The 21,120-nt window shown below is 35.7% G+C and overlaps 6 protein-coding genes and 1 long non-coding RNA gene across 8 annotated transcripts in view; 2 read left to right on the forward strand and 5 right to left on the reverse strand.

Moving 5' to 3' along the window:
* Window positions 1–18: 18 nt before the first annotated feature.
* On the reverse strand, window positions 19–2,457 carry Gas41 (YEATS domain-containing protein 4 Gas41). Its single transcript, XM_043413023.1, has 4 exons — window positions 2,230–2,457; window positions 1,495–1,776; window positions 1,240–1,420; window positions 19–961 (listed from the first exon to the last, which is right to left on the reverse strand). Exons 1-4 carry the CDS (start codon window positions 2,275–2,277, stop codon window positions 786–788), a joined length of 687 nt encoding a protein of 228 aa, XP_043268958.1. The 5' UTR covers window positions 2,278–2,457; the 3' UTR covers window positions 19–785.
* A 232-nt stretch (window positions 2,458–2,689) lies between these two features.
* On the reverse strand, window positions 2,690–6,279 carry LOC122407050 (neurofilament heavy polypeptide-like). Its single transcript, XM_043413017.1, has 2 exons — window positions 6,138–6,279; window positions 2,690–5,970 (listed from the first exon to the last, which is right to left on the reverse strand). The coding sequence occupies exon 2, from the start codon at window positions 5,847–5,849 to the stop codon at window positions 3,111–3,113; it is 2,739 nt and encodes a 912-aa protein (XP_043268952.1). The 5' UTR covers window positions 5,850–5,970; window positions 6,138–6,279; the 3' UTR covers window positions 2,690–3,110.
* Window positions 6,280–7,080: 801 nt separating this feature from the next.
* Window positions 7,081–9,027, forward strand: mRpL23 (mitochondrial ribosomal protein L23). The gene is made up of 4 exons (XM_043413024.1): window positions 7,081–7,291; window positions 7,362–7,515; window positions 7,652–7,931; window positions 8,599–9,027. The coding sequence occupies exons 2-4, from the start codon at window positions 7,502–7,504 to the stop codon at window positions 8,758–8,760; spliced, it is 456 nt and encodes a 151-aa protein (XP_043268959.1). The 5' UTR covers window positions 7,081–7,291; window positions 7,362–7,501; the 3' UTR covers window positions 8,761–9,027.
* LOC122407057 (uncharacterized) lies at window positions 8,937–11,002 on the reverse strand. The gene is made up of 3 exons (XM_043413025.1): window positions 10,636–11,002; window positions 10,151–10,329; window positions 8,937–9,944 (listed from the first exon to the last, which is right to left on the reverse strand). The coding sequence occupies exons 1-3, from the start codon at window positions 10,727–10,729 to the stop codon at window positions 9,879–9,881; spliced, it is 339 nt and encodes a 112-aa protein (XP_043268960.1). The 5' UTR covers window positions 10,730–11,002; the 3' UTR covers window positions 8,937–9,878.
* A 302-nt stretch (window positions 11,003–11,304) lies between these two features.
* Window positions 11,305–16,641, forward strand: TTLL1B (Tubulin tyrosine ligase-like 1B). Of its 2 annotated transcripts, XM_043413020.1 has the most exons (10): window positions 11,305–11,440; window positions 11,558–11,763; window positions 12,010–12,141; window positions 12,554–12,619; window positions 12,701–12,879; window positions 13,047–13,233; window positions 13,392–13,593; window positions 13,742–13,972; window positions 14,076–14,185; window positions 15,545–16,641. In XM_043413020.1, exons 2-10 carry the CDS (start codon window positions 11,696–11,698, stop codon window positions 15,675–15,677), a joined length of 1,308 nt encoding a protein of 435 aa, XP_043268955.1. In that variant the 5' UTR covers window positions 11,305–11,440; window positions 11,558–11,695; the 3' UTR covers window positions 15,678–16,641. The 2 variants fall into 2 exon arrangements, with proteins under 2 accessions (XP_043268955.1, XP_043268956.1); XM_043413021.1 differs by lacking the exons at window positions 11,305–11,440; window positions 12,701–12,879 and having other exon boundaries at window positions 11,569–11,763; window positions 13,042–13,233.
* Window positions 11,581–13,154, reverse strand: LOC122407059 (uncharacterized). Its single transcript, XR_006260139.1, has 2 exons — window positions 12,993–13,154; window positions 11,581–11,814 (listed from the first exon to the last, which is right to left on the reverse strand). It is a non-coding gene; the product is annotated as an uncharacterized lncRNA (long non-coding RNA).
* Window positions 15,736–21,120, reverse strand: part of arr (low-density lipoprotein receptor-related protein 6) — a 34,812-nt gene continuing 29,427 nt past the window's right edge. Inside the window, exons 5-7 of the mRNA XM_043413016.1 lie at window positions 19,975–21,066; window positions 19,186–19,698; window positions 15,736–18,718 (exon numbers count right to left, since the gene is read on the reverse strand). Coding sequence (XP_043268951.1) covers window positions 18,345–18,718; window positions 19,186–19,698; window positions 19,975–21,066 — 1,979 coding nt within the window. The 3' untranslated portion in view covers window positions 15,736–18,344. The remainder of the gene's footprint in view (window positions 18,719–19,185; window positions 19,699–19,974; window positions 21,067–21,120) is intronic.

Below are 21,120 nucleotides of genomic sequence, written 5' to 3' on the forward strand. Positions count from 1 at the left end.
ACATTCAAAAGATGTGAATCAAATTCTAAAATTGCGTCAGCTTTATTGCTTCATTCAATAGCAAATCTCATTATAATATTCCTAATACAGTATTTTAATTACAATATTTTTTTTTTCAATCCACTAAATTTTATTGATCCTTCTTTACCACCGTGTTTCGAACGAATATATGAAAACAGTACCAAAATGAAACGACACTGAAGTTTCCAACGTTGGAGTCCAACGAAATGAACGAAAAAAAACGTTTGTAATTCACCAATTTTTTATTTCACGAATCGTTGGTAGGGCTTAAAAAATTACGAGTTTTCAGCGTCATAAAATGAACAGCTGTCGCGTGTCGATTTTTTTCCGTTCTGTGTTGTATCGTTATCAACTGCATTTGGCTAATATAGTCACTCCCGCAACATATTCATCACAGTACTTTTAGTATTTTTCTTCGCTCCTGTTCTTAGATATTCTGAATAATAATCCTGCATAGACACATATCGGCATATAGTCACATTTATATATCTTATCACTGACGATCAGGAGATGTTGTGCAAAACTCAGATAACTTAAATGCATGTCGAGCTAAAAAAATTGATTCTAGTCAAAAATTTTCTACAAGTACGACTGTTTGGTCTCATGAATTGGATGTAATTTTTTTAGGGGATTCAACGTTTCTGTCCATTATGTATCATTTTTTTATTGTCAAATTTATAAGTATCAAAATAATAGTATTCTTATTTTTAAAATTATCATTAATCATTATTCATTAGTAAAATGTATGGACTCTGTGAGTGGAATCATTGTATAACTGGAAGTCCACCACTGGCTTTGGAAATTTTAGCTATTTCATTTTTGAATTTTGCTATAGTTTCCTTAGCCAAGGTCAATTTTTCTTTGAGGTCAGCAACTTCAGTTCGTATTTTGTTTCTAGCATCGGTAATGCCTTTGAGGGTTGATTCTTTTTTTGCTTCAACTGGAAGAAAAAAAAATTGGAGTTGATCATTAATTGCATTATTTTGTCTGAATTAGGTAAAAGATGATGCTAAAACAACCTCAGAGTGTAATGAAACAAACGAAAACATAAATTGTAATTCTCGAATTTCCTCCCTCCCAATGGGCAATTCATAGTTTTTCAACTTACAAAAATGATTCGTGAAATGAAAAATTGAAGAATTACAAATGTTTTCTTCGTTTAATTTTTTGGACTCTTATATTGCAATCTTCAACGACATGGTAAAAAAATTTACATACAATCCGTATCATGCCTCCAAACTCCAAGTGTGATCGGTTTGCTGGAACTCAATAAATGCTGCATAAGTGCCGTAGGATCTTGAAATACTATTTCTTCATAAAATTCTGAAACCAGACTCTTTCTACCCGTTTGAATCTCTGGCGTAGATTGGAACAATTTAAGGATATGATAAATCGTGACCTACAATCATAGGAAAAAGATTTTATCAAGCTGAGAAACAAGTTTGACATTTTAAAAAAGATCTGTGAACTCACCGGACGCTCATTAGGATCATGAAAATATATCTTAATGACGATCTCAAATTCTCCCCAGCCTGTTTCTGTCAATTCGTAAGGTGGCTTTGTTACTACCCTGTTTGGATTATTGTAACTCTCGTGCAATTTGAAATGAACTTTTTTAACATAAGTTGACATATCTTCGTTAAGATAAGGCTTGACGTAAACTGTCCACTGATGAGTGTGCCCATCTTCTTCTCTCTTCTTGCCAAAATATCGTGCCATATTACCATAAACTAATGGTTTCACTATAGTAAGACCCTGGAACAAAAATTTCTCTTTTACATTTTTTTTTACCCTAATCATCACGGATATCACATACTTTTTGAAATTATTCAACAATATAAACCAGTAAAATATGTACATTTTTTTATCATAATTCAAATGGAATAGAAGTCCCTGCACAAAGGTAATAACATTTTTTTAATTCTTATTGATTGACGCAAAAAGTTCTACGACCATGCATTGAATCCTTTTCACAACTTATTTGTCTTGAACAGAGATTTTTTGATTGTTTTGTTGGAGAGGAAAAACAAAATTTGTTGCAGTTTAATTATGATGACTTCTTTGGTAATATCTTGCTTTGTATTCTTCCAGCATTTTTTTACCAATATTTTATTTAGAAGTTTTTAATATGCATGCTAAGCTAGACATAGTATAACATTTGAAAATAAATATAAGGATATTCGTGTACATGTTAATGGTCAAACATACCTTCACTCTGCCGCCGGAATCCGGTCCAAATTCATTGGTTGATGCCATTTTCGGTTGCTTTCAACGTTTTAAACATCTAAATACTAGAAAAAAACGCAGAGAAATCATTTCTCCACGCTCGACTGATTATTTATCGGGTGCGAACATATATGGATCTTGGAATAGTCAATAATAGTCAGCTGTCTGCTCGTTTTTCAGGTTATGTTTCAGTCAGTAGTATACCCATAAAGTGTGTATACAAACATATGAATGAGCACCAGGGCGCTGCTGCGTCCGAGTGTGGTTGCATTACGAATTACACACAAATTGGCGCGGTTCTCGAACTTACGCACACTGGAATTGTGAAACATTTCAAGAAATTTTATTAGAACTTTTTTTTTTCAATCTTTATTTACCTAATTTTCGATGAAATAAAAATAGAATTACACATGTATAAAATAAAAATGCTATATATAGTACGTCCATTTCTTCATTTAATTTGCCCATCGAAATCCTTTACTTTTTTCCTTTTGTTTTTACTCAGGGATCAAGAAAATAAAAATATAAATTTACAAGAAGTTTACATATAATCACGCTTATTACCTAATATCGTATCGATTTGTTTTCATATTTAAATTCATCCCATCACATTTTTTAGTTAATATTTTTAAAAGCCATCAATATCTGTATTAAAATAGTGAAACGTTTCATTAGTGGGTGCTACTTCATTCATATCATTCATTCATTTTTCAATCACATTTTTAAAGAATATTGGTTGATATTGTTTAAAGTTTATTTTCGTCGAATATTGGTTAATTGACAAAAATCCATAGTCTATTTATCTTCGCGGTTCAGTTAATGTCGAATGCATATTCGTGCATATAATATAATATTCAGATTTTTCATGAGACGGGTATCTTCTTGAATTTACGATTCAAGGTCGTAGTGAGTGGAATTTTCAACTTTGGGAATGGTTGGTTGTTTGCAACGATGTTTGGTTCAGTATTTTCACGGTCATCAGCAATCGCATCCTGACTCAAGCCCCGTCGCCTTGTTTCGCTTGACAATTTTGTTTGGGTTTCAGCGGCCTTGTTCGTTCGAAGATTTTCCGAAGAGGCACCGCGTACAAATACCGGTTTGAATTTCGGTGCTGGTCTTGCGTGGAAAACGCGATTTTTTTTCTCCCGTTCGATCATTTGATCGAACATTTCTTTCTTTTTTTTCAATAAATTTTCGTCCCTCTGTTGAAAACTGAAAGGTGCATCGGCCATTACGGGAGGCTTGCTCGGATGCTTCGGAAGATTTGGTGACGGATTAATTACGTACGACGGAACTGGCCTCGCGTGGAATGTTTTTGTCTTCTTCTCCTCCCCATTCTGCCGGTTTCTCGGTGGATCTTTTCTCATTTGGCCTTGCTGCTTCTTGTGCGATTCGAAATTGAAAGGAACCGCTTCAGTGATTTTCTTATAAGCGTTGCCAACGGGTATGCCAAAGTGTGATATTTCCTCGTCTTTGATGGAGGCGCCGTTGTCAGTTGAGATAACAGTTTGAACTTTTTTCTTGCAAGGTGTCTTTTTTCGCATTGATTCTGTTAGTATCGTGGTCGAAAGGATGTTTTCGGTACTCGTTTTATCCAAGAACGATTCTGCTGCGTGTGGTTTTAGCTCGTTGTCGAATTTTTTGACCACTGCCGGTGGATCCAACGATACTTTTAATGGGGCAGGGGCGCGCATCTTTGTTGATTTACCACTATTTTGGAGCGGAGCTTTTGGAGGATTCATCATTGTCTCTCGATCCGAGGATAATACGCTCGAATTTTTTGTTGGCTCTTCTATTTTTATCGGTGCTGGTACTCCTTTGGGAGGATTCATCAGCGTCCTACGCGACGAGAGAGGATCCGTGGAGGACAATGATTTCTTCATTGCTTCCCCAGCTTTTGGAGGATTCATCATCGTCCTACGCGACGACAGAGGGCCCGCGATGTACGATGATTTCTTAATTGGTGCCTCAGTTTTTGGAGGATTCATCATCGTTTTATGCGACGACGGAGGGTCCGCGATGGATGACGATTTTTTCATTGATTCCCCAATTTTTGGAGGGTTCATCATTGTTCTGCGCAACGATGGTGATGGATCCGCGATGGACGAGGTTTTTTTTACCTTTTCCCCAATTTTCTGAGGGTTCATAGCGATTTTCGGTCTCGATGATAAATTGCTGTCGTTCTTCGTGAGCTCGCCCATTTTTTTCAAAACTTTTGGTCCATTATTGATAGTCGTGGTCTGGGTTGATTTCAAAGCTTCGGAATCTGTAGCTAGTTTTTTGTCAGCTATTTTAATTGAATCATCAATTGTGATTTTCTTAAGTTTCGTTTTCAACTCTGATACGGTTGAAGTTGTTTTCAAGTTTTTCTGATTATTTGGGACCAGCTGCTTGATAGGATTGGACTTTGTTTGATTTCTATGAATTTCCTTGACTTCCAATGTCGCACATTCTCCTTGATTCGGTACGGAAGTGGCTCTAGAACGATATTTGCATCGCAGCACAGGCGAAATTGCGCATGTAACTTTGAGCGCAGTTTTCTTAACTTTTTGCACTGGCCCAGGCGCGTTTGAGCCCTTACCGTCTTTTCTGTTAGCAGAACGAAAACGCTCAGGTGTTCCGTTCTGGAATTTGGATACAGCTTCTGCGAGACTGATGTACTTGTTCGATACACGTCTGTATTTCGACGTACTTTGGCGTCGGGCATGAGACGTGAGAACAGTCGGTTTGCTCCGCGGATTTTTACGATTATTCAGAATTACAGGTTTCCGATGATTCGCAAGACTCTGCAACTTGACCGATTTGACTTTAGATTCATTTGCTCGTTGTATTTTTTCAGGTTCTTCCTGAGACAGACTAATCTCTTTGGGTATTTCAGAGTTTGAATCAACAATCGGGACCACCGAATCTTTTGGTTCTTCAAGTACCGACTCTGTTCCACTATTTTTTGTCTCCACGATGCAATGTTCAGCTTTTCCAATTGCTTCGCTCAAAGACTGAGTACAGATTTCGTTGCAATCATTAAAATCACATCCTTCGGACAAATTTTTATTACTTTCCTCTGTCGCAACGAGAGTACGATTGTGATCATACATTTCCTCCTCGCCATTATCCATGCTTTCTGAATTTTCAGAACTTTCCATATGTTTGATCATATTTTCACAATATTCAGAGTTTCCTTGGTCAACGTTGGTTAAATCTTTCTTCGGTGTTTCGCTACTCTTTGCAGATTCATCCACGTCAATTTGCTGGGACAACGATCTTGTCATCCTCGAACAAGCCTTCTTGAGGACATAAGTTCTCGGTGTGATTGACATTTTACTTTTGAGTAAACTTTTGTCTCCCTTTGTCTGTAGATTTTGTAAATAGCTGGATAATTCTTGACTCGATCTTGAAGAATCAGATTTTGGTGTTTTGTAAGGAGATTCTGCATTAGGGTTCTTGCCATTTGGAGTACCCGGACAACTGTGATATTGCAGATCCCCCAATTGTTCAGGTTCCAAATCCTCGTGCAACACATTGAAATATTCATCGATATCTGATCTGACGCTTGCATCAAAATCTGCCCACTGCGGAGCATTTACCATATCCAACTTGTCCATTGGTTCCAGTTTATTGGTTAACACAGGAAAGTGAGTACGAGTTTGTTGAATTATTTACCAACAACACGAAAGTTCCAAATACTGGACAAGATTTTTTTTAAAGACAGTCGAGTTTCCCAATCTGCAAATTTATTTTTTACATCAACTCGTCATTTGTTTGCTTCGAATGTGACAAAAAAAAATAAAAAGTTTCAAAAATTCATTGATAGTTCTTAATGCAGTTCACAGATTTCTAAGATTCGAAATTCTTTTTGTTTTCAATAACGTAACAGTAATGTTTTCGCTTACCTCCATAATTTTTAGGCACTGTTAATTGGCATTGAAATCGCAGGTTCAGAGTTTGATGGGACGTTCGTATTATGTTTTTCTTGCACAAAATTATTTCTTAGTGATTTCTTATTTCAAACTTGTAAACAGTTGACTCGGCTCTCTAAACGTCGTAATCGCTCACTTTTGTTGATAATAATAAATTTATTAATTGAAAAGATCCAGCTCTCCGAGTCAATCCTCTTTGAATAGCGTGTTATCGTTTCTTGTTGTCGAGTGCGATGTCAACCGTCAACGGACAGAGTGGCTTTGGAATTCAAACGTTTGAGAAAACGAATAAGATTGGCTGAAAATATGTAGGGTGGGATCGGTACCGGCCGGTGGCGACAGCTACAGCAGTACAGCTGAGCGCATAGTAGAATTCGCAGAACGGTGGGGATAGAAAGAATTACAGAATTTTTCACTTATTTGTTTGAAGAAACGAAAAATCTCTTGCAGAATTCTTACATGCCAGAAGAGAACCGAAAAATTCAGAGTTTGTGGAAACAAAAATTTTATTTTCCAAAATATACACATCTAACCTGTTGAAAAACTAAACATTTTATTGTACTACCTAGACTGACTGAGTTGGGCTGCCACATAATCTGGCGATATATAGAGGCCTTAATTAATGCAAATAAATACATTCATTTTTTTAATAAATTTTCGAACAGCCGTAACCTTTTTTGATAAATGCGAATTGCAAAAAAAAGAATCAATTGCACTGGCCAATAAGGAAAAATAATCGGTAATGTCGAAGTCTTCTTTATTATATGTCGAGCCAGGCGATTTTGCTTAAAATTCTATTGACCGAAAAGAGAGTTACAACAGAGTTATATATACATGTCAATACACTACAGAGAGCGTAGACCGGAGCCAGCTCCAATCACAAAAAAAAGAAGAAATACAGAGTTCGCTAATCTCAAACGTTGACTCCCATTCCCATAAAGTTCTACGAGCCCGATCGTTCCAAGAGAGAAGGTAGATCTCTGTGACAACGTCCCCTTTTCTATCTGATTTGTGCGCATGCACATATTTTTTGTACAGTCCAAATAGAAAAACATTTTCTGACGTGCTGTGGTGGTCTGCAACACTTCTCGTTGTATTATAGAGCAATATTGGAACAATAGAGAGAGGTTAGTTTTAGTTGTCACTGCCAGCTAATTTTTTTGCTGGACAGTACACAGACAAGACAACTTTTCACAGGTACATGCAATCAAGAAAATCGTCTGCAGGAGCATGTGTCTAATTGCCTAAGACAGAATTTTTCCTTCATTAGTTGATTATCAAAACAAACTACTTGAAACTTCAATTTCTTCGGGAAATAAAACTTAAGAACTCAAGAAATGTCAACGAGATGGTGAGTTGATAAATCAATTTGTAGACCATGGCATATTCCATTAAAATAATATGTCTACTATAAGGTTATTTGATCAAACACTAGTGCTTAACCATAAGTATAATGAACTTTCAATTTTATCTTGTACCTTTCGTAGGTATCCTTTGTATCAACGAGGAAATCCTCAATTGAGGATTTTCCTTCCCAATTTTTGGCTCAAACTCGTGAAACCTGAATCGAACCAGCCTCCCAACGTTGTTGTCTTCCACTGTTCTATGGAAATGACTAGAATAGATGTGCAAAATTATCTGGAGAAAATATACAATGTGAAGACGGTGGAAGTTAGAACAAGGATAGAAATGGGAAAAACGAGAATGCACGATTACTTAAAATGTGTTGTTAAGGATGACGATGTGAAAGTTGCTTATGCCATTCTTGTGAGTTTACAACCTGATTTTGAACAACTGAAAATAGATTTTTCTTTATATTTCAACCGAAATATTAGAGCAGCATGATCTTTTCAAATATTTAAAACAGTTCCAAAACAATTTTAAAGTATCCATTCAGGCAGGGTCTCAGTACCTCACCGGGAGGTTGGACCCTACATTGTTCGTGTGTAACTACTATAAATATACAAGAACATACCGACTGATCAATTGAAATTGACCTGTCTTTTTACGTCGATCAGTAAATAATTAAACCAATGATGCAATGTTTTCCATTTATGCACGGACAAGTACAGCAGGAATGAACAGAATTGATATTAATAGTTACAAATGTCAATGAATAACATTGTCATTGATAAAGTAAACTTGAGCAATGGATTAATTTTGTGGATCACTGCTATTCAAATTGGATCAAATTGGTTCAGTGATGTAATTTTTGCAATTATTTCAGGGTTTAAGAAATACCCACATTCATTCAGAATGTCATTAGATGAGCAAGCCTCCACAATTAAAAAATTGCACTGACTTTTGAAAAATTAGATGAATTGATTGTCTTTAATATTGTTAAAAATTTGTATGCTGCTGAATTTTAAAAAATGAACACGCCGCGATTTTGCAGCAATTATACTCAAATTTAAGAATTTTCATCAAATTACAGCCTAAGGATCAAGTTTTCAAGTTCCCGTATCTGCACGATAAAGAAAAGCGGGAAAAGTCTGAAAAAGAAGATAAGGATTCCCTCGAGGAGATGAAAACGATTCACAAGAAATTCCTCAAAGCAAACAACAAACCTGGTGTTCCAGGCTGGTTCAGCATTTAAAAAATGCACAATTCGTAGATTAATTGTAAAATTTTCATCTACCTGTACAAAACAAAATTTATACAACATCGGATGTAAGAATGAAAACGAATAAAATCTAGATTGATCCAAGTTTATGTTTATTTATGAAGGTGGTGCGAGTAGAATAAAAAAAACTTGAGATTAAGGCTTTTCCATATCGTTATAATCGAACTTGTACTTCAATTTTTCTATAATTATATATATCTATTACAATCCGTAATAAAATATCAGTTTATTTCAATGAAATTCACGACGTGGACCATTTTTTTCGAGCGTTAGGAACCGAAGAGGTTAGTCGAACGGAAAATTGATTTTTCAATAATATTGTGGGGATTCTTTAGATGAAAACGTTGGCAGCGTTCATCGAAACTGTTTGAACAGTGAGCATGAAAAACTGATTGTAATTCAATATTGTCATTGTCACACATCGAAAATGAACATAAATATGACTGCTCAATGAAACTTCAATGTTAGTTCATTATCAAGTCCTCTCGGGTCCAAGCACAGAAACATAAATATATATTCGACCTTATATTTGTATAACATTTTAAACTTCTTCTTTCCAATAGACTCATAGTATTGTCAAACCTTAAATTATTTCTTAAAAATACTTTAATATCATGGTAACTCCCAAACTAATCAACTTTTTTCAACTGGCCACAAAGAGAAATTTCTTCATCAATGACAACCGCAAACGATATTTTAAAGCCAGAACTTTGTGTAATGTCTAACAACTTATGCTATCTTCTCTTTTTATATATTCGGCACTGATCAATGCTTTTAAACATTTGATTGAATCTGGACCTTATACATAATGACGAAACTCTTAACGAGCTGTTTGAAACTCTTAGGGAGTCTTTCCTGTTCCTATGGTTAGACTGATATTTATTCTTTTTAAATATCAAAGTTCGCTTCATTGGAACAGTCCTTTTTTTGCATATATTATTCTAGCGTATTTAATTCTTCCTTTGATGATGATTTGATTTCACTGAAATACTCAGAGATAATTGTTCAAATCATATCTCAAATAATATCAATTTCAAAGAACACTTCTCAAGTCTTTCAGTCGATTGAAGACGGATCGGAGCTTCAAATTATCAATATTCACTGAGACAATATCCCCTGCAATGTGGACATTGCGGCCAATCAAGTAAGAAACTTGTCTGTGGAAAAAATATAATGAATGCATGAGTTTTTGTTTCACTTGGACACCAATTTTTAAAGAACTATAAAAATGAAAGAAAGATAAATAAGCGAAATATAAATAAAACCAAGACAAGCTATTGAAAATAAGATATAATAATAAAGATTAAACTGCATAAATTTTGAAATCAAATAAAATAATAACGCATAAATTATTCAGATATACCCCAGGATGCTTGGCACATATATAATGAATACGTCCAAAGGCTTTGAAGCCGCAGTTGCTACAAACAACCGTTCGTTGAGGCCTGTTGCACAAACACTTTTTTGGGTCAGGTATGGAGTCAACATTGATTGTTGCTCTGCCTATACTCATTACTGGTGAAATCGGAATTTTGTTTGCTTCTGGAATTGAAAAATTGTTTCAAAACAAAAACAATATGTCGAGAATCGATAGACAGATGTATATAGAGTGTACAAAACATTTGAAGTCTCAGGATAAATATATACGAATGTAGCGTGTGATGATTTTCTATTCAGTTTTTTAAGCTAACAAGAAAAGGGTACGAAAACAATTAAATTATAAAATTACTGAATATTTTTTCGTTCGAGGAGAATCATTGAAAGAGCCGAAAAAAGCCGCTCAATAAATCGATGAACTAAAATTTTTTTTGGATTTTGTATAAATTTTATGTGAAAAAAATGTCTTACCATTTTGTCCCATACTTTTCGACTTTGAGCTTTGATTGAATTCGATATCTCGCGGAATAATGCACATCAAATGAGTCAAAGTTTCCCTCTGCATTTTTTTTTCGTATTCTTTGTCACGAGTAAGGACGCCACTGAAATGTTTTCTACACGAAAACGCGTATTTCTCTCGGTACTTGAAGTTTTTGAACACTGAATTAATTCTGTCTGTTGACTATAGAAAATTTTCGGGAGACGGTAATGCGAAGAATAATTTAAAGAAAAAAGGAGGACGACGCACCGATTGAAATTCGTAACGCGAGCTTATGCGTGCATGGCTCGTCGACTTATGCGATCTTTCTCTTCAATTTATTTCTCGTGTAATTTTATATACCAGGCCTGAATTAATACGAACAATTTCGTGTAAAATGGTACGTTCATCAATATACTGATAAATATAATCACGGTTAATAGTAATAATTCGTTTGAAACGACGTTCACTACTGCTTTGTTTCTTTGTTCGCAAGATTTGCCCTTGCTGGTCTTGCCGCTTTGAATAGCAAAAAAAACTTGAGACGTAAGACGTAAACAAACAAGCAACGCTAGCGCTCGCCTTCCCGCCTTCTAACCCAGAACCCAGCCTATTTCTCTTCCGTACTATAGTTTACTAACTATTCAATACATATTTAATCATAATAATTAAAAAAAATTGAAATACCATATAATTTGAATAAATTTTCTCAAAGAAATTTTTCTCTCCAGATTGAGTTTTCCGATATTTTTCCGTTTGTGAAATCATCTCTGTAGGTGAATTCGCGCATGATAATATGTATGTGGTAAAGTATTTTCAGGACTGATAAATGATTACTATCATCATTTTATGTTAACAATCGATCATTTGAAAAATGTTGTAACGGCGACGAATATAAAATTTTTCAAAATACAGGCATGATAGCACTACACGAGTGATTTCAAACAGATTATACATTGCATTTATTATCTTCTCCAAAGTCTTCTTTCTGGCGGTCTCCATAGAACATGTAAATATATCGATCAAACATTAAACTCAAATCATTTGTAAGTAATGGCGAATACCCTGGGTCCCGATGTTAAACGAGCTGGAAACTCTAATTTGGCAACTATTTATGGGAGGTAAGCACCAGAACTGCGTGATTGTGTTTCGATATCCGTTGTCCCGAAAATCTGAAAAATCATCAAATTCGTCAACATTTATACATAACCTAAAATATTGGAAATTTTTTTCTGTATTTTCTTATAGGTTCAATAAAATGTTGACTATTATTGTAATATTTTTGAAACGTGCAATTGAATTAGAATATGTAATCGCGAATGAATTTTTATGAAAAAAATAAGATCGTGATATATTTCGCTTTTAAGGGTGCCGACCATCGGTACAGATAAAATGAAAGTGACATTCTGTACTGACATGGAGAAATCGGTGATAGTGTATAATTTTGAAAAGAGGGGATGGAGTCAGGTTGGTCCGGAAGACGATTGGAATTTTTACTGGTACTTTTGCAACAATTATTTATTACTAAAATGAAATAAAATGTCGCATATTGACACAATATTTATATTTTCACGCAAATACAAATTAGGATTGAACGAACGATAATTTTTATTATTTTTTAATTGTATTTCATAAGAACAGCGTAATATATTCGATATGACACGAATACAATAAAAATTTGTTTCATGGAAAATGTGCCCAATCGAAAATTGTTTTTTTTTTCTCTAAAAATCGTTTCGTTTTGCTTCAAGGTAATTTGTCAGATTGTTGGAAAAAATTTTTTTTATTCCAAACTCAATTTTATCATGAAATTTGATTTCGAAAAAAATTCAAATAATTGGGTCAATAGTTACGTGATTAGTGAAAATTTGTGGATTTTACTCAATGATTAATCTTTGTTAAATTCGACAGGGCGGTTACTCAATCGTGCAGAAATATATTTAGCGTCGAGACTGGTTACAGAATGGGCGATAATCAGTAAGATTTTGAATATTTTTTATGCTAAAATTTTGAACAATTTGTACAAGAGAATTACAAAAAATAAGAATTAATGTTCAGGACAATAAATCATTTTCCTAATCATTACGAGCTGACGAGAAAAGATTTATTAGTGAAGAATATAAAGAGATATCGAAAGGATCTGGAGCGCGAGGGAAGTCCCCTCGCGGAGCGAGGCGAAGGCCCTGGAAAATATCTTCATCTCGATTTCATTCCGGTCACCTTCGTCTTACCTGCAGGTTCCCAAAATATTCGAGCAATTAAAATTCGTGTTATTAGAATCTGAGTAATAATTTGCTACTCGAATAAAAATGAAAGAAAAAATTGACATAATAACTCGCTTAAAGTTTACCTGGACTCGGTAAAGAATTCCAAGAAAAATTAATTTCTAACACTCAAAGCACAGATTACAATATGTTTGTCGAGGAATATCGAAAATCGCCACAGAGCACGTGGATCATGAAGCCTTGTGGCAAGTCTCAAGGTGCTGGTATATTTCTGATAAATAAGCTCAGCAAACTGAAGAAATGGTCGAGGGAAGCAAAAAACCCTTTCAATCCTAACCTGTCCAAAGAATCGTATGTGATTTCACGGTAATGTATTAGAATAATGTTTTTTTTTCTTTTAATTAATTACCAAAGAGTGATTAATTTTCAAATAATAATAAATACATTTTCAACAACGATGAACACTCGTTTGTTGAAAAAAAAAGGTTTTTTTACTTCTTGTGCATAAACGAAGTTTATTCCAGGTACATTGACAATCCTCTGTTGATTGGGGGCAAAAAATTTGATCTTCGTTTGTACGTTCTCATAACGTCTTTCCGGCCTCTCAAAGCGTATCTCTTCAAATTAGGTTTCTGTCGCTTTTGTACAGTGAAATATGACACGAGCATTCAAGAACTCGACAACATGTACGTCCACCTGACCAACGTTTCTGTACAAAAACATGGGGTATGTTATTTACAACTTGGACTATTAAAACGATAAAACTAGAGCAACAGAATTAATACAAAATTTCCGAATTTTTTTTCCAATCTCTACTATCCTTTTGTATAATGTGATAAATTTCTAAAAAGTTATTTTGTTTCCATTTACGCAGGAAGAATATAACAGTCTTCACGGTGGGAAATTGAGTGTTCAAAATTTGCGTCTGTATTTGGAAAGTACACGTGGCAAGGCTGTTACAGAAAAATTGTTTGCCAATATATCCTGGTGCATTGTGCATTCGTTGAAAGCTGTTGCCCCGGTAATGGCAAATGATCGACACTGCTTTGAGTGTTACGGTTATGATATTATCATCGATAATAAGCTTAAACCTTGGTTGATTGAGGTCAGAAACAAAAAAACATTTATTTATTTTGTATTATGAAAACTGCTGTGTATAATTTAATTTGTCACGATCAAATTCACTAATCTGAAACTTACTATCCCAGGTCAATGCTTCGCCGTCCTTGACTTCAACAACGGTTAACGACAGGATATTGAAATATAAATTAATCGACAACATTGTCTCCGTGGTTCTACCGCCCGATGGAGTTCCCGAGTAATTGATCAATAATTTAATTTCAATATGAATGGTTCATAAATAGAAGATTTTTCCCCCGTTTCCAAACAAGAAATTACCAATGGAACCAATCGTATCTGAGAGATTATGAAAATGACTTGAGAAATTATGAATTATTAATATAATGACAGAAGCGAAAACACATGGAGAGAAAATTGTAGTAAAATGCCAAGATGTTGGGTTCTATATCGTAATATTTATTAATTCTTACGAACATTGTAATTTCTTGTGAAGCGAGAATCCGATGAAAATTGATGTGCACGTAGCGCGAATAAGATTTTGCTATGTGTACCACAATAAATTTCTAAACGGCGCGAATAAAATTCTGCTCTGTACCAGAGTAAATTTCTAAATACTTTGGCGGATCATCGATGCTTGTGTTCGAGTTCCACAAATTTTACTATATTTAACTGTAAATTTCTGGCATTTCGATCAGCAATAATAATTCTACTTTACAGTCCATCATCGAGTCAACATAAATTTTACAATGTTTCCTCGGTGAACTACGTATTAGGAAAAAATAGCACAGTTTAAACCTTTGTCATAGCAAAATACGCTATTTAAAAGTTTTTATTCAGAATTGACTTGGAAATTACAATGTTTTTGGTAAAAACTTCCAAAATGGGTGATATAGAACCTTAACACTATGGCTTTATAGTAATTTTTATAATTTTTTTCTCCGTGTAAATATTAAAGCGCAAATGAAATATCCTTACGGGTTTTTACGTAGTTCCCCCCTATTTGCAAAAGTCCCCGCTTATTTACTAGATATCTTTCTTTTTCCTTTCCGTATCTTTCTTCAATTATTCTTTTCACTTAAATTTTTCCTCATCATCCGTTCATATCCTCTCACATACTCACACAACTTCTTACTCATTTTTCCTTTCGGCGCTCTATTTATTTTCTCTTCCACTTCTTCAAATGTGTGCTAAAGTTTCCTCTTCCTTCTCACATTTTTTACATCTGCTTTCCCTGTACCTTTTGGACCGTTCCCTTCCTATACGTAGCTCAGTAAATTCTCAAACATTTCAGCGGATCGGCGATATTTGTATTCGAGCTCTTGGAATTTTACTGTGCTCAACTGTAAAATAAGCAATTCAGAAATTATAATTTGGAAACGACAAGAAAATTACAACGTTTTTGGTAAAAACCTCCATGGGCGATATAAAATCCTAACACCATGGCGGCATAACAATTCTTACTTTTTTTTTCTCCCCATGTAGAGAATTTGTCATCGATTTAGTAAACGAAAGTTTTGTGCTCATTTGAACGATTCCCAAAATCGACATAATCCAGTGCAATTAATAATGAATCATTTTATTTTTGTTGCTGTTGCAGCGTCCGATGGAATAAATGTCCGAGTCCGGAAGCGATGGGGAATTTCGAGTTGTTGTTGGATGAAGAGTTGTCGGCTCAAGAAGAGCGAGACAATCCATCGGGAAAGTCGCGTTCCTCGAACAAATGGAAATGACTGTATAAAATCAGGTGTAACCGTGATACGTGACATAGAAAAAAAATGAAGTCCTAAATACATCAACAAAAAGAATTATGTTTTATTTTTTTTTTTCATTTTGTACAAATATTATACATTATTCCGTAATAATTACGACGAAAAAACAGTGCACGAGTTAAAAAACGTGAAACGTTAATTTTGTATTTATGCTTTTCAGTCTTCGATGCAAAATTAGGCGAATTAATTCAACGACGATATTTGAATTTGATTTTATTTCAATAATTCAAATTTATAAGTATGCTCCAAGGCGATTGCCAAAGTGGCAGTGCGCGCGAATAAGGTCGCTGCTTTATTTCACTCTGTTTGCGCTCCTTTTCCTTCCTCTTTTTTCTTTCAATAAGTTATATTTGTACGAAAATCGTTAGTCTATCTGGATATCCTTGGATTCTGTATCTTTACGTTGTACATTTAAATACTATTTATCATATTCTTGAAAATTATGGCACGGTTTCGTGATTATTCTAATTGAAACATAGGAAAAAGTGGAAGGGGAACGGTCATTTGAAAAGCTGACGATAAAAATGGAATTTTGTAAGTGTACAAATCGACGAAAAATTTCGCCTTCCCAATTGGAATGATGTTCGGAAAATAAAACATAAAAAAACTCTAAAAGTACAAATTTGTAACAAAGTTCCCCTAACTAAATTCTACTTTAAACATTGTATTCATTAATAATTGCGAGATTTTTTTGAACAATTTACGAAGTTTACATTGTCGAAATTTGAAAGAATTCATTTTAGCAGTGATGAATTTCATTCTTACACTGGTTTTTAAAGACCAACCAGACTTTTGTACAAATTTGAATATTCCACGTTACGAAAAATTGCAATTCGACTATACAGACTTCAACATTAACGGATATCTGCATACACACTGGAACTAAAAGAATAAAAAATAAATTGCCATTTTTTCTTCGCCGAAACTGCTTATTCATTGTCCAATCATTTCTATACGCGGGGACCCGTTTTTTCAATCATACTATTATGTATGAAGGTGTTGGCACATTTTTTTTCAAAAATTTATCTTCATCAAATAGTTCATAAAGTTTTTGAAATCGTCTGAATATTCTTCTTGGCAAATGCAAACTTCGATATCCTTTATAATTCTCAATTTTCATTACTCGGATCCCATGTAAAAAATGGTAGTGAAACGTGTAATGTATCTACGGGATAGTACGTTTCGCATAATTAAATCAGTAAATTTATGTTACTGAGTCGCTGTGTGTGATAATTTAAAAAATTGAAGCAGCCTTTGGTTAAACGCTACGTCAAAGGTGGGAATCTGAATTTTCTGTACATAAAACTGTATATGAACTTTCATTTTCTGTAATATGTGGCACAAGAATGAAGTAAAAAAACAGTCAATTTGCCTTTAACTACTGTAATTAAGAAAAGTTAAAAACGTAGATATTCAGTTTTCGGCATTCTTTCATTCATTCGATAGAAAAGCATAAAAAAATAGTAAAAAAAGATGAAAAAATCATATACATGTTCATCAATATATAGAAAGTTGTCAGAGTTTTTCGGATTCCCAACCCAGATGAGGAACAAAATCTAGATATTTCGAAACGTCATTATAACTAACTATATGTACATACGATATGATATTTTTTATATCACATTAACGGTGTAATGGTTAAAATGTTACACATGTGTTGAACTGTGATCGAAAATCTATGACGCCCAAATCGATGCCAGCGAGAATTGCGTCGTTATATAAAGTAAATAACAAATCTTCGGTAGTCCACGATTACCATATATTCCACGAATACCACTTTGTTTTAAGTAACGATAAATTGTGTAGAGTATCTACACAACAATTTACTTTTTATAGACGCAAAATTCGCTGTATCGAAGCTAGTTCGCACACTTGTTTTTACTTTTTGTTTTTAGTTTTGAAGATTTAAAATGTCATGTACAGTTTTTACACGCTTAATATTTTTCTCCGTGATTCGTTATCTATAGCTAAATTTCTTTGTTTTAATTTTTTATACATTCTCATAGTATTTACAAAGTACGAGCTAAAACCCTCCATGGCTAATTAGTACATGTTAAAACGAAGATTGCAATCAGCTCAGGCACGACCGGCATTTATCTCATAAAATTTGTACATGAAGAAATAATTATCTATAAAAACGAATATTTGCACTTTCAGTGAACCCGAAAACATTACCGCCCGCAGTGGCATTTATGCGCATAACATTATACTACATATTTTGTTTGTTTCGCTCGCAATACGAAATCTTTTCGATTTTCATTTTCTTTATTACTTTTTTTTGATATGCATGTGATATAATGATTTATTTATCGGACGATATGTTGAAAAAAGTTTTTCGAGTGGAACGAGTGAATAATTCCAGTTGCCAATATTCGTAATCGATACCTACTATTTTCATCGCGAGAATCGTATCGAGCGCACGCGGAGATCGAACTTTTTGAATAAGACCGCTTCATTTTCAAGTAAAAAAAAAAAAGAAATCCTTTTTTTTTCATGCAACGTACGAATAAATAATCGAATCAAATAAAAAGTTCTGAATTTCTCCCAGCTTATTAAAAGTTACGTTAATTGCATAAAAATAGCGAAAAGTTTTACTCAGTGTACACGATTTACGAATTCGATGAATATTCACGGTACGGGTGAAGGCGGAGGTGGTAAAGGACTGAAATAAGTGGAGGATCGGGAACTTGGGGAAGGTGGGCAACTGAGTGCCGCGTCACTGTGATAAACGGAACGTGGCGTTGGCGGAGGTGGAAATGGCTCGATCTCGTAACGATAACGAGCTGGATAAGTACTGTCCGATTCGTCGCATACGTCGGTACTGCAAGGCGTTGGCGGCGGAGGCTGATTGATACTCCGGTAGTGTCTGTAAGGACGATAACGGGAGGCGTTGCTGCTCGAACATCTTGTGGAATTGGCAGTTGTCGCTGGACTCGGTGGTGGATTTAGAGTTTCTTGAGGATATCCACAGGCGGAACTTCCTCTCGTCGAACTCGATGCACCTGCAGAGTGATCCGAAATAAGTATGGTCGAAATTTGTGACTTAAATAAAGAGACTATATTTTGGGGATGCCATTCTAAGGATCAATTTTTTCAAGAATTGATTATTAACCGAACAATAATCGACTTTTCAGATCAATTCTCTCCCACTGATTTATATATGTCGAGGAGAAACATGTCGAACTGTCAAACTCCTAATCTCTCGACTAACTGTGTCATTCAAGCGTCATTTATCATTTTATATTTTCGTACTTCACGTCATCTTATACTTGAAGTTATCTTTCTTTTATATCGATCTCCGACATCCCTAATAAATCTTTCAATTGTAAGATCGATTTTTTCAATACTGTTTCGATCTCTGAAGAGATGAATGGAATTTTATTTGGTTGTGATAAATGTGGTTTTTGATGAGCTTTTTCATTGGATCACTTCACTTAAAAATCGGTGAGAAAGATTTTTAAGATCGCACCTGTGATGTGACTGCGATCGTAGCTGGAGCCGATGCTACTTCCGGTCAAAGTGGACATTCTGACAGTTTTGAGACCAGCTTTGAGATCTTTGGCGCCATTTTTTTGGGACAACATCGGTTTTCCCGATCTAGTTGATTTGGGTGAGAGCGGATCACCCGCCGAGTCGTGTAAAATATCCGGCAATTCTTCGTTGGCAACGAGCCTTCTACGACAGTAGAAGAAACCGAGTATCGCGACCCCGGTAACACCGAGAACGACGAGAATCGCTATGACGTAAGTGCTTTTCCCGGCGTCCGTCGCTGGACTGACGTCCTGACGACGGTTATTCGCGGCCGCGCATACCGGAGCTTTTTCGTCACTGCCGTCGGCACAATGTGCCCAGCCGTCGCACAAAGCCGTCCCTGAAATACAGAGAGGAGTACCCGTGCACCGAAATTGGCCAGGTTCACAACAATGACTTTCGTCCGAACCATCTTGACACTGATGGACTCCATCGCATACCCAAGCCATGTCTGCAAAAAATGACATTTTGTCAATAGATTGAAAGGTTTTAACTCTCGAATTGTCTAAAATTGAATCAATAAAATGTGACTTCACTCCAATCAACAAATTTGTTTTGGATAAAAAGAAAATTATTTTCGAAGTAGCTAGCTTATTTTGTAAGATGACAATACCTCAGAAATGTAAAGATAATTTTTCCAGAATATTATCGAGTTCCGAAAAGCCAGAAAGATGATCGGATAAAATACTTAGATTTGTGCGAAAAATGATTTGTCTGATGTACTAACCGATGCAGTGACCACTTTGACATTTGAATTGATCTTCTCCGCAAGACGGACAGCCGAGTTCATCGCTGCCGTCGGTGCAATCGGTACGTCGATCGCATTTCCATTCAGCCGGGATGCATTCTTTGGCAACGGCGGAACTAGAATGGGCGCAGGTAAAAGCGTCGGGACCGCAAGCGGGCGCAGCGCGGCAAGTTCTCTCATCGTCCGATAAGACAAGATATTGTGGACACGAGCATCGGGACGCGGTGGTGCCGATGCAAAAATGGGAGCAGCCACCATAGTCATGAAAGGGGCTGCATATGTGAGATTCCATGAGGTGATCATCGGGAGTTCGTACAGTAACCAGATCGGTGAGAAGCCGATTCATCATCGATTTACGTGAGGTTCCGTTAATTTTATTGACGCGCGAGACAACTTGAGTCTCGCGATCGTACCAGTAAACGAAATCGTTGAGCACGGACAAGTAAGCGATGGAACTCTGTTCGACATTGATGAGAACGCGTCGATTGGTTCCACTCAAATCAGAAACTTCGATTTGACGTCCGTGAGACCAAAAAATCATATTACCGATGGTATCGACCGCCAAACCGGTGGGTTGATCGAGATCGCTCGCTACAACGACCCTTTCTTTGCCGTCCATAGTACTCCGCATTATTCTCATTTTGCCACCAATGTCGCACCAAAATAACAATCTTTTTTCCGGATGTACAGCCAAGTTACGGGGTTTCTCACCGTCCCCCTTAACTACGACACCTAGCGACGAACCGTTGTCCAATCTCGTTACATTTATAGCATCATTTTCCGCGCACGACCAGAACAGCAATCGACCCAGTGGATCTAGGGCCAAGTCGAAAGGATGTCCCGAACCACCAGAAACCACCACTGACGCGTGTGTTCGATTCTCCATAGCTTTGCGTATCGACATCGTTCGACCGTCTATCCAATATATGTGTTGGGTTATTGGATCGAATTCTATTGATCTTACGTTCTTCAAGCCTTGAACGCGCAGCACTATGTCCGGACAGTCATTCACGTCCGGTAAAAAACGACCCATCACGTTTCGCAGACTGTAGATCATAAAATTCTTTGGACCTGTCGATAAACAAGAACGAAAATTAAACATTTTTTTTCGGGACACTTTTCCCT

This window comes from Venturia canescens, chromosome 2, assembly GCF_019457755.1.
Source record: "Venturia canescens isolate UGA chromosome 2, ASM1945775v1, whole genome shotgun sequence".
Lineage (NCBI taxonomy): Eukaryota > Metazoa > Arthropoda > Insecta > Hymenoptera > Ichneumonidae > Venturia > Venturia canescens.